Below are 12515 nucleotides of genomic sequence, written 5' to 3' on the forward strand. Positions count from 1 at the left end.
CTCAATGGTAATGGCGCAGAGCCATCTGGAATTCCATTCCACCAAACTAGCAAATAGACATACAGTATATCCCTTCTGTTATAAGCAGATGATGCAGTCCTAATTTCCCAGACACCAATAGGACTAAAGAGAGCATTACGCACTCTTGCGGAATACTGTAAAGAGGAAATGCTACAAATAAATTACTTGAAGACCAAAGTTTTAGTGTTTGCTTAGAGGCCCGGGATCTATACGTGGTTAATTGATGAGCATGAGATAGAACAAATTAAGGCTTACAAATATTTGCGTGTCTTTCAATATAAAGGGAACCACAAGGCTCATGTTAACAATGTGGTTCAAGCAGCACAAAAATCTAGCCTTGCTATACTAAAATTCTTCTACACGAAAGGGAAGTCAGTATGTTCCACCTGCACTAAGATTGTTTCAGCTCTTGTATGGGGCACAATTGGGTCCCTATTCTTCATTTATCCAATTAGAAGTAGTTCAATCTAAATTTGTGAGGGCTCTCTTACAAGTTCCGAGAGGGGTATCCAATGCAGCCCTTAGGTTTGAAGTGGGCTACCTGAAGGTTGAAGCCAGAGCTTGGCTGGCTATTTTTAACTTTTGGCTAAAACTAACATTTCAACCAGTTGGACTGACTTTGCTGGTATTACAGGATAACCATCAGTCACCTTGGAAGAGAGCAGTATACCATAATATCAACAGATTGTTCAGTAGAATGTATCCAACAAATGGGATACGTTAAGGCCGAGAGTAATCTTTTGTAGTTGTTGTTTTGTCGTTAAGTTGTGTTCGACTCTTCGTGACCCCATGGACCAGAGCACGCCAGGCCCTCCTGTCTTCCACTGCCTCCCAGAGTTGGGTCAGATTCATGTTGGTAGCTTCAGTGACACTGTCCAACCATCTCATCCTCTGTCGTCCCCTTCTCCTCCTGCCTTCACACTTTCCCAACATCAGGGTCTTTTCCAGGGAGTCTACTCTTCTCATGAGATGGCCAAAGTACTGGAGCCTCAACTTCAGGATCTGTCCTTCCAGTGAGCACTCGGGGTTGATTTCCTTCAAAATGGATAGGTTTGTTCTCTTTGCAGTCCAGGGGACTCTCAAGAGTCTCTTCCAGCACCACAGTTCAAAAGCGTCAATTCTTTGGCGGTCAGCCTTTATGGTCCAGCTCTCACTTCCATAAATCACTACTGGACAAACCATAGCTTTGACTATGCAGACCATTGTCAGCAAGGTGAGGTCTCTACTTTTTAAGATGCTGTCTAGGTTTGTCATCGCTTTCCTCCCAAGAAGCAGGTGTCTAGAGTAATCTTAGGCAGCATATTATTGAGACGGAAAGGCATCAGGACCTTGGTATTATAGTGGTACTTCAACTTACGAACTTAATCCGTTTTGGAACGATGTTCGTATGTCAAAAAGTTAGTAAGTCTAAGTACCATTTCCCATTAAAATGCATAGCAACAGAATCTGTTCCAGCATTTCAAAAGGCAAAAAAGCAGGGGGAAAGGGCTGGAAATTTGAATTTCCCACCCTTTCTCCCTGCCTTTTTGGCTTTGGAGGTCTCAAACGGCTTCCTCCGATGTCGGGGGGGGAGGCCTTTGAGACTCCGAAGGCGCCAATCACGGTGGCAGGGACCCCCCAGGGAGGTCTCCCATGGTGGCGGGCAAGCCCTGGGAGACCTCCCTGGGGGTCCCCACCACCGCGATCGGTGCCTTCGCAGGTCTCAAAGGGCTTTCCCCCCGACATCGGAGGAAGCCCTTTGAGAGCTCCAAAGGCAGGGATAAGGGTGGGAAATTCAAATTCCCAGCCCTTTCTCCCTGCCTTTTTGCAGGAAGCCATTTATGAACGGTTCCGTTGACAAAAAATGGCATTGACTTGCGAACGGAGCCTTGACCTCATTCGTCGGTCAAGCTCCGTTCGCATGCCGATGCCAATTTTTGCCAACAGAACCATTCGTAAATCGAAAAGTTTGTTTCTAGGGATGTTCGTAAGTTGAGGTTTAACTCTATCAGAAATAGGCTTGTACTTGACAACACACTTCTCCCACCCAAACCGGCTAAATATCTCTACCTACCTTAACACCTGAACAACACAAAACTCTTATTTCTGTCAGCATTCCAGGAAGGGAAGTATAACAATACTCCTTACACTCAGCGTATATGTCCCTGTAACTCTGGTGAGATCAAAACTATTTCCCATGTGTTACTTCATTGTGCTTTTTATTCTGGCATTCAAGAAGTCCTTGTTAACCCTTACATAAAGGCATTTCCTGGATGATCAGAGACACATTACACACTCCTTTTGCTGACAGGGCAATGCCCTGGCGGATATACTGGGCTAAACCAAAGTTCAGATATGCTGACAAGTTCTGTGCTGCTGCAATCAAAATCCCTGAAGGAAAGGTTCCACCCAAAGCGCAGCTATAGTACTGTATCTGTAAATTGGTATATACATGTAGAGGCCTTAATGATCACATGGGCTCTGAACTTCAGAGTAACAATTCTGTCATTCTGTGCAAGCTGCAATAGCCCATAGATAAGGCCTATGATAGGAAGGCAGGAGATATCTAATAAGATGTATGAACGTAGTTTTAAATATATGCATATAGATGTTTTTAGATTGAGTTTATATTTCCTAATTTAAAAATGTTCCTTTTGCTCGTCAATGACTGTAATAAAACATTTATTATTGTTGTTGTTCTTTGATGTCTTGCACGGTATTGCAATGATGTGATGATTTGAATGTCCATGTGTGTGTCTTATCTCCCCATATTTATAATTCTTTCACATGTTAAAACTGCCACATTTGTTAAAAAAACCTTTCTGGAGGTCCAGGTATCTTGATTTTCAAGAAAAAAATTAATAGGAATCTTAATTGTTGCTGCAACTCCAGAATTTCATAACCTTAATATCTGGCAAATTGCCAGTAACAGAATTGTTTTGACTAACATTTTTGCAGGTCCTAGAGACATACAATTTTGGACCTTATAATACCAAGATTCTCATCCTCAAGTGTGAACTTAAAAAATTATAATCACCAAAAGAGTGCACTATACCAGGACTTCGAAACATAGATTTTTATTTACATATTGTAAAATATACAGGTTCATAATAATGAAAACATTATAATATTCTATTGTAACATAAAGAGTTCAGCTGCCAGGAATTGATTTTGTTCAGTGACTGTTGGCTGGCTGATAGCTTTGGAACACTTTAAAATGTTCTGCAATGGCTATAGTAAATTATTTTTCCAAGCCTCAATTTTTAAAAGTTGCTTCGTTTTTAGGTCTATTTTTTCTATACTCATCTTAATTATATTAAAACTACACACCAAATTTCAAACCCTAAAGTTTGTAGCCTGTGTGCTGCATTCTAAGTGGCTCCACCAGGGATTTACTTTTCCTTCCTAATTATACAGTCTTCTAGCAAACCATTTTCAAAATGAATTAATAATATGCATGTTTACATTTTGTTTAGTGTACGTAGTAATTCTGAGTATTACAGTGCCATGCAATTTGCGTGTACTGTATATTGACAGTGGTACTTTTGAAACAGGCAGGTCATTTTAGCTGTGTGATTGAAAGCAGTGATTTCTCTTAAGGTAAGATTTAAATCAGGAATTTTGTAGCTTGCAGAATTCTCTTTGCTACTGCCTCCTTTCCCATTATTCTTTATCTCTTCTGTTATTAGATTTGCTGTCCTTTGCTTGTCCCTCATGGTGGATAACTTTAATTACTCATCCCTCCTCTTCCAGCCCCCTACCAATTCCAGGATACTAGGAAAAGTTATGAAAACTTGCACAGAAATAGATGGTGTTCTGTGTGATAAATTTGTTCCTGGAGCTGGAATTACAATGCAAAGTCTTGAACATCTGTTCTGCTGTTGCTAACAATAAACCTGCAGGGATGTGTTGCCCTTTGAGTAAACTGCTATTTATTACATGACTTCATGATGTGTCTTGCTGGCTAGGATGTGAACACTTTCCCAATGATTTTGTCGATGTCTCCTTCCAGCAATACTTGCAACTTATTACTCACTGGATTCAGAGTGTCCAGTGTCTCTGATTATGGAATTTGTCATGGCTTCCCAGTTGTTTGCTTTAGACATTCTAGAATGTTGACAGGGATCCTTTTGAGAAAGTGGGTGTTCTGCTAAGAATCTGGCCTTCTAATTCATGCCAAGCTTCCTTCTGCTTGCTGCTCTGTTTACTCTTATGGAGTCTTCAATCTAGGTTGTTAGTAAGATGAGAGCTTTGCGTTGAGAGTCCATCCTGGATTTTAAATTTGAGAATTCTGTGCCTTTCTTGCAATGTGAAATGTGCACCCTTAGCTGTGTGATGGGAGTCGGGAATTGGAGCCTATAAGTATAAACTGCCACGTGGTGCATTCTCTTCCTAGTTTGCTGAAAATTATTTGCTGACAACCCATGCTGATTGATGTTATGGTACACTTTTTGCAAATTCAGCTACTTCACATATATCTTTTTTGCATAATTATGAATTAATTGAATAAAATGTATAATGTTAATGTTCATGCCACAGTAGTCTTACTTTGCCACCTTTCTGGCTTTTGTGACTTTTGTCGTTCTCACATGTCTTCTCAAAATACTGACTTATACACCCAGTATCACATCCTGACCTCTAGAATTATGGTATACAGCCAACCTGCTGTTTTTCTCTGTATTTGAGTACTGACTTGTTAAGTCTTCTGACTTTTTAAATCTTGCCATGCATTTAATCTTTTTGTGCTTTTTCTCCGCAGTTTGATGAAGGCCGTAACAACTTTGATGGGGAGATAACAAAAGAGAATCTGTTGAACTTCATCAAATCAAACCAGCTGCCCTTGGTGATAGAGTTCACTGAACAGGTATGGAAATGGTTCTTTTGCTGGCACTTAGGATTATATGGGTAGGGGACCTTATCTATAACAAAAGGGAGAGCTGGGGAAGTAGAGAGCGGAGGAAGGCAACACTCAAGATTCCTTGTAATGATATTGCAGTGCATGTGTTTTCATTCCAGACGGCACCCAAAATCTTTGGAGGAGAGATCAAGACCCACATTCTGTTGTTCTTGCCGAAAAGTGTTACAGACTACCAAGGAAAACTGGATAACTTTAAAAAAGCAGCAGAGAGCTTCAAAGGAAAGGTGAGGATCTTTTTTCTTCTAGGCAGTTAATGCTAGCACCAACATAATTTTGCTATCACTGTTCCTTGTCTTATTTGCAAACCATCAGGAAGGACATAAAGACCTTTTCATAGCTGAGTGTAATAGGAACATGAGGATAGAGTAAGAAGGAGGAACTCTCACGAAAATGATTAATACATTCTGTTGTTCTCTCACCCCAGATCTTGTTCATCTTCATAGACAGTGACCACAGTGACAACCAGAGAATCTTGGAGTTCTTTGGCCTCAAGAAGGAAGAATGCCCTGCCATCCGTCTCATTACGCTAGAAGAAGAAATGACCAAATACAAACCAGAGTCAGATGAGCTGACTCCAGAGAACATAAAGGATTTCTGCAACAAATTCTTGGAGGGCAAGGTTAAGGTAATTATCTTGTAAATATGGCTTTTTAGGGCTAGCAACCATGTGAGATTATTCCAACACGACAAATGGCATGGTATTGAGTTCTCTCACATGGCTTGAAGCCTTTCAAGGTAGCTTTGCAGCATGTCTAACAGGACAGTATTTAGAGCTTCATGCTGAGAAACCCAAAGGGCAAAGTCAGTGGGGCACAGTGCCAGTATGTAAATAGCTTTAATGGTGCTGATAAACCTAAGCTTAGATCTGGGGGCTGCTCATAGAATGAGTAGTGTTCCAGATCCAAGAATGGCACAGCAGAATAGGGAGCATGGCCTTGCCCTCATATCGCACGAGCCTTTGGGAGCTTTCTATCTTCATCCAAAGACAGAGGCAACTGTGTACCTGCAGCTATGGCTCTTATTAATCACCCCTTCTAAATCACTCCTCAGCTCTGCCTCATTGTGTTCTTTGTCTTCCTTATCTGTGTTCTTCTTGATTAAACTCAGTAGAGTAGACTGGTGCAAATTTGAAAAAGTGAAATTTAATGAATTAATGAGTTCGAGGTGGCTAATCTGGGCTGATGATAGCAGAGGTCAGAAGTATTCAGTGTTATCTGACATAAATATTGGGTAGGATGCAGGACTGAAGATTAATGTGTGTCACATACTGGGAATGCGGTCTAGATTGTATTAATATTCAATTAACAGCACTCCTGTGGGTCAGCATCATTCAGAGCCTGTGTACATATCAGAAAAAATGTGGTATGGCCTGCAGCAGTGGTTCCCAACCTTAAGTAACCCAGGTGTTCTTGGACTGCAATTTCCAGAAGCCTTCACCACTAGCTGTGCTGGCCAGAATTTCTGGGAGTTACAGTCTAAGTATACCTGGATTACCCAAAGTTGGGAACCACTACTCTAGAGGGACTACACTGCTTTGCTCTGAATGTGAGGAATTCCACATGAATTCCACCCCTCTTACACTAAAAACAAACAAACAAACAAATGATCTCTACTCCTGTAAAATATTATGAGGGATATGTTTGCTACACCTCTGTTTCAGAACTGGGCAACCTTCTGCTTTCCAGGTGTTGTGCATCCTTTGGCCTTGGGCTAAAGTGGCTGAGCTGATGAAAGTTCCAGTCTGAGAAACACCTGGAAAGTCAAAAGGTTTCTTATTCCTGCTCCATATCGATTTGGCAGTATCTTATTTATAAAAAGAGCATAATGGATCTTCTTCTATGAAAGGGAGGAACAGGGTTGAGCATTTAGAATTTGGGAGATTTGTGAGCATTTGACATGTGGAACAAGTAATGCAAGGTAAATGTAGGCCGTGTCTCAGTGAGTTTAATGACAAACTGGATGTTAGCCCAGTCCTCAACCTCAGCCATCCTAAATAGTTATCAGGAATAGTAGAAGTGGCCATTTCTAGAGAGCTCCATGTCATAGAGGGTTGGCCTTAAGGGGTCTCTTTGTTCATAGATGTTCTGTGGAAAACATCATCTGACTCTGCAGGGATTGTTTCCTTTGCTTGTTGCACATGCTAGGCTTTCCACCAACCCTGCCCTTTAATTGTAAAGGTAATCAGCCTGGTCTAGGCGGTGTAATGAGTCTAGGCCTGCTTTGTGCAGAGCCCAGCATACAACTCTCTTACAGCAGCTCAGACATGTCCTGGTCGTTTTTTGGTTTGTTTGTTTTTTGTTTTTTTTGAGGAGGGGATTTGACCTTGAAGGAGGAAGTCTATATTGGTCTGACTTTTTATAGCCCAGAGCTTGTCAGTTGCTCTGAGCTGTCTTGGAACAGTGTGGGAGGTGGGGGCTTTCCTGTGTTAGCACATACCATGCTGTTACTCTCATGTGGCTCCTCTTGCCTGTTTCAGCCCCATCTGATGAGCCAAGAGATTCCTGACGACTGGGACAAACAATCTGTCAAAATTCTAGTTGGGAAGAACTTTGAGGATGTGGCTTTTGATGAGACTAAGAATGTCTTTGTGGAATTCTGTAAGTCGTTTGGGGATGGCAGTGCACATGGATCCATAATCTGGGCATTCTGTGTTGAGTTGCGTACATTTCAGGACTGGGCAACTCGACACAGGAGAGGGTTGTGTTTTGGCTCTACCAGGATATGGCTCTCTCTGGGTAGATGCTAAACAAATCTTTTCACCTTCTGGCTTGCAGATGCTCCCTGGTGTGGCCACTGCAAACAATTGGCTCCTATCTGGGATAAACTAGGAGAGACTTATAAGGATCATGAAAATGTTGTTATTGCCAAGATGGACTCTACAGCCAATGAAGTTGAAGCAGTGAAAGTGCACAGCTTCCCTACCCTCAAGTTTTTCCCTGCAGGTCCTGACAGAACGGTGAGTGGGCTATAGTTGGTTCAGGATGTCTGTTGGATGAGACGTTCCTAAAGATGATGATTTTGAATGGGATGTTTGTGTGGGAGGCCTTCACTTGTGTCTTAAAGAAGCTGGATTGCTTAGTAGAGGATGATGCTCATGTGCAGACTATTCTTTCCTAGCAGTGCTCAAGGGGAGCTAGTGACTGACTGTTCTTCAGCTCATGTAGGCAAAGGTGAATTTTTCTGGTCCCTTTTGCTTCATTGTTCTGAAAGTGAATTAATTATTCAGCCACCAAGACCCTTTGATGCCTTTAATTGGTCACACTGTTGCTCCTTTGCTTTTATAGGTTGTAGACTACAATGGTGAGAGGACGTTGGAAGGCTTTAAGAAGTTCCTGGAGAGTGGTGGAAAAGATGGTGGTGTAGATGAAGATGTGAGTATATTAAATTGGGGCTCTGAATTCTGTGGGTTCTGGTACGCATGCATTTTCGGGCAGGGTTCAGTTGTGATCCCAGAGGGAAGGGAAAGTTCTCTCCTGTGGAGCTACTTATGGCTTACAGTGACAGCAGAGAATGCTAGTTCCGTAGCAACTTGTAAACAAAGCACAGCTGGTCATATCCAGAATGAGCTGGTGTGATGGCGAGGATGTTCCTGAATACCTGTCATTCCAAGCCACATAAACTGCAGTAGTGGACACAACCTCCCATTCCCTTTCAGAGCCCTGCCTTTTTCAGTTAATCGCAAGTGTTCAAGAAACCCTGTTTACACTCCTCTCAGACTTGACCCATCTATCTAGTTTTCTCAAGAGGAATCTTTAATGGCCTGGCTTGGTCTGCAGCACCCAACACCAGGTGTGCGCATCCTCTTGCTTAAGTCAGTTGGTTGCTCCTTTTGGCGTGTGTGGCAATTCTTTGCTCATTTTCTTGTTGGCCAGTCTTAACAGTAATGCTGCTTGCTGTTTGCAGTATTGTTGGGGGTTATGTTTTGGGGAGGTGGGTCCTGTTGCTCACCGGGAATGGCAGGTGAACCTGGAGAAACCCAAGTTAAAGCATCTCTCTGCAGAGTTCAGGACTAGTTTTCCTATGTATGTTGGGCACAGTGACTAATTGATGATCCCACCTCATCACATCTTAGTATTTGTGACATCTGTATAATGGCTTCTGTTTAGTTATTGAAAGCTGCCTATCTAGGATAGAAGCCTGTATACTCTATCCTAGAGTTATCATTGATGCCAGATATTTCATCTGATCTGCTTTGGCGTATGTGGAAACACAGGACTGATTTGATTCTTTGGCTTATAATCTGACCCTGAGCAGGGCTCTTTGAGTGAATTGTGTTTGAGTGTCTTGAGAGCTAATCACATTGTTCTTGATCATATGAACTTAGGGCATCAGGTCTGGCATGAAGGTGTATCTGACATCTAGCGGAGTAATGCTGGCTTTTAGTTTGCTTCTGCTTGTTTGGTTTTTAGCAGGCCTATAACCTCAGTAGGGGAGGACAATTTCTTGAGATTGCTATCTACTGTATTCTTCCATGTATACTACTTTTTCCTAAAATCATTGCACTAAAAATTGAGGTGCATCTTATATATGGAAGATAGCTGAGGAAAGAACAAAATAGCACATACCTTGCCTCTGTAAACAGGCTTCTCCAGTCACGAGCCTTATGGAGCTGATGCTGAACAAACCAATTGGAACACACTTCGTTGGAGGTGGAGCATGTAGGCAAGTGCTCAGATTCAACGGACTGGTTATGTCCGAGCATTCTGAGCCCAGAGGCTGGATACTCAAAGCTTTCTTAATTTTTGGATTAGAAAAGTGGGTGGGAATCTTTTAAATGGGGGCGTCTTATCAATGGAAGAATATGGTATTGGCTAAAAAATGCAAGTCTGTTATTAAGACTTCACAGGTACAGAGAAAAACCATATCTCGTCTGGGAAACTGAGCAGTAAATTGGCAAAAAAGCTGTACAAAATGAAGCTACCTTGAAGTGAATTCCACGGTGATAATTTTAGGTAGGATGGGAACATGACTGAACAGGAGGTTACACCCTACTTTTGGAAAATGTTCATTGTCACTGACTGGAGAAGCTCTGGGTTGGCACCAGTGGATATTGTCTAGAAAGGAACATACTGGGTTTCATGCAAACGACAGCATGCCCCCCCCTCTGAGAAGATAGTTGCAGGTTCTCCAACGGATTTGAACAGGATGCACTTGCATCAGAAATGCATTGGTACCTTGTGCTGAGAACAGAATCACAGGACAATAGATTTGTAGAGTTCAAAGGGGACCCTGGCCTCCTGCTGAAGCAAGAATAGACCATGTACTCCTCCCCTAAAAATGGTACTCAGGGGAGAGAGACGGGTGAGTGTTTTGCATTCAGGGGCTACCCTAGTGGGCTGGCCAGAATGGTCTGGCCCATGCCTTTTTCCCTCCATGCCTATCATCATCCCAGCTGACTGTAGATCAGTTGGTTGGCAGGGCAATAGTAGCTGCGAAGCTAAGTGTATAGACTGGGAAAGGACAGGCTCTGGAGGCCTCCGGAACCCTTCTGCTGTGGAGCAGTCCGGATCAAGTGTGGTCTCTGTGCCTTTATGAGATTCACCTCCACGTGCTTGGATTCTCCTTTTTTTTAAAAAAAAAATTGATTTAATATACTACTAAACATACAACTAAAACATCAGCACAAAAAACAAACACCCTTCTACTAAGCTAAGCCCTCCCCTCTTTGGAGTCAGAGACTCCAGCTTCGTTGACCCTCCGTTCTCTGGCTGGGTTCCCAGTGTGAACTGAATACATATACATATATAGTCAAATTTGCCCTACACTCCTGTCCTCTTCTGGGCCCAAGAATATATTAATTTCCAGCTTGTTTTACATAGTCCTTGGATTCTCCTTTTGAATTGGGATGGGCTTGTGCAGTTCCCTGGCAAGGCATCCCTTGGGAGGACTGTGGATGTGGCCTCTTGGGGGAGGAAGTGCTTAACTGTTAATCTGGGAAGTGAACGGTATGGTGCAACAACTGTCTTAACCCAGGCTTCTGGAGTGGTAAAGGGAGCTGTGGAACATGGCAAATTACTGTAAGTTGTTTAAACTGAAGCTGCTCCTCCCATCTTTTTTTCCCTTTTTAAGTGTAGCAAATGGAAAGCCAACCAGCCTAAATACTGCCAGTTGGCTTAAAAAGCCCTTCTGCCTGATATATGGAAATGCTTCTAAGCTGTGTGCTTTTGGTCTTTAATGGCTCCATGAAAAGCATGGGTTTTTTTTCCTGTCCTGCATGGGGGGGGTGAAAGTAAGTCCCAACCTGTGAAAGTAGCTAAATTTTGGAGAATGGAAGCACATACACTTGTTACCATACCAGTAACAGTCATGGGTGCTGCTCCATCAGGACCCTTGGTCTCTGAGGAAGCTGCTTGCTTGGCATTGGATGTGAATCAGAAGTTGCCGCTAACTAACCCTTTTGTGTCTTTTGTTTAAAACAGGATCTGGAAGATCTAGAAGATCTGGAGACAGACGCTGAAGGGGAGGAGGAGGAAGAGGAAGATGCTACAATTAAAAAAGATGAACTGTAGAGTGGAGTCCAGTCTGCATATCCCCAGGCACTATACTTGGGCTGTCTAACTCATGCAGTCAAGCCAAGTCCAGAAACCAATTCTAACCTGAAGACTCAAGCTGGCTGAAGGGTACAGGGCATGGACTAAAATAATACTTAATCCTAACCTGTCTGTCAGCTGATTCTTCTTTTGTTTTTTTCTGCTTCCGAAGAGGGACCTGCCTAGGTAGCCGCCACCACCCCTTTCCAAATATACATACTGTGATGTACATTTTCATTTCCTAGAGTGTTCTGTGATCTGGGTAGAGAAGCTGACTGAAACAGCAGCATGCCCCATGGCCTGTCTTTGGGCCTCACTGCTAGCGCCTCCTTCAAGCTTTAGTCACAATTGTCCGAATGTCTTCGGCTGCTGTTGGCCCACCTGGGTCTTGGTTGCTGTTTTGGCTCTTCTCGTTTTTGGGCCACTCCAGCATGGAAGCAATCACAGTGGTGTCAATGGAAAGGAAAATGGATGAGCAGGGTGGGGTGGGAGGGTCCCCTTAACTCACGGCATAGTCTTGCTTCCCTTTATGCTGAACAGCACATGCCGCTCTTCCAAAGATCAGGAGAGGATCTGAGACTGGCACTGAACAAAGAGGATCCTGCCCTTCCCTCGCCTGAGGCAAACCCTTAACTGGTGTCCCCACCCTGACCCAGAACAAATGTCAGACTGGCACACTACACATTGCTTTGTGGAAGGATTTCCCCGGTTACTCACAGAGCTGTTTGGAAAACAGCCTGCCAGAATGCAACAACAAAAGGGACTCTCAGTCACTTGTGGTTTTTGTTCTTTCATGGGGGTAATTGAGAGCCAAGGAGTGCTAATGGGAGGGGGAAATGTGCGTTTCAGCAGAACTGGGAATAGCTTTGAGCATCCATGATGCTAACAAGAATGGGACTCTTTGGCCAAATAAAAATGGATTTTAATACTACCCTGCATGCGTCTGTTGAGTTTGGATTCTTTTAAAGGGGATTCTACTGTACACAGACCTGGAAAGGTGCATGTGGGTCAGATTTTCTTTGGGTAGAGCTTCTTGCACCCAAGTTACCCTCCCAAAACTGTTGCCA

At 43.0% G+C, this 12515-nt stretch overlaps 1 protein-coding gene across 1 annotated transcript in view; it reads left to right on the forward strand.

Moving 5' to 3' along the window:
- The window catches only part of P4HB (prolyl 4-hydroxylase subunit beta), a 29156-nt gene extending 16777 nt beyond the window's left edge, over positions 1-12379 (forward strand). The window contains exons 5-11 of the mRNA XM_020814249.3: positions 4760-4864; positions 5017-5142; positions 5343-5543; positions 7395-7515; positions 7693-7874; positions 8203-8289; positions 11338-12379. Of these exons, the coding sequence (XP_020669908.2) occupies positions 4760-4864; positions 5017-5142; positions 5343-5543; positions 7395-7515; positions 7693-7874; positions 8203-8289; positions 11338-11427 (912 nt within the window). The 3' untranslated portion in view covers positions 11428-12379. The remainder of the gene's footprint in view (positions 1-4759; positions 4865-5016; positions 5143-5342; positions 5544-7394; positions 7516-7692; positions 7875-8202; positions 8290-11337) is intronic.
- The last annotated feature ends 136 nt before the right edge of the window (positions 12380-12515 follow it).

The sequence above is a fragment of the Pogona vitticeps genome, chromosome 2 (genome assembly GCF_051106095.1).
Source record: "Pogona vitticeps strain Pit_001003342236 chromosome 2, PviZW2.1, whole genome shotgun sequence".
NCBI lineage: Eukaryota > Metazoa > Chordata > Lepidosauria > Squamata > Agamidae > Pogona > Pogona vitticeps.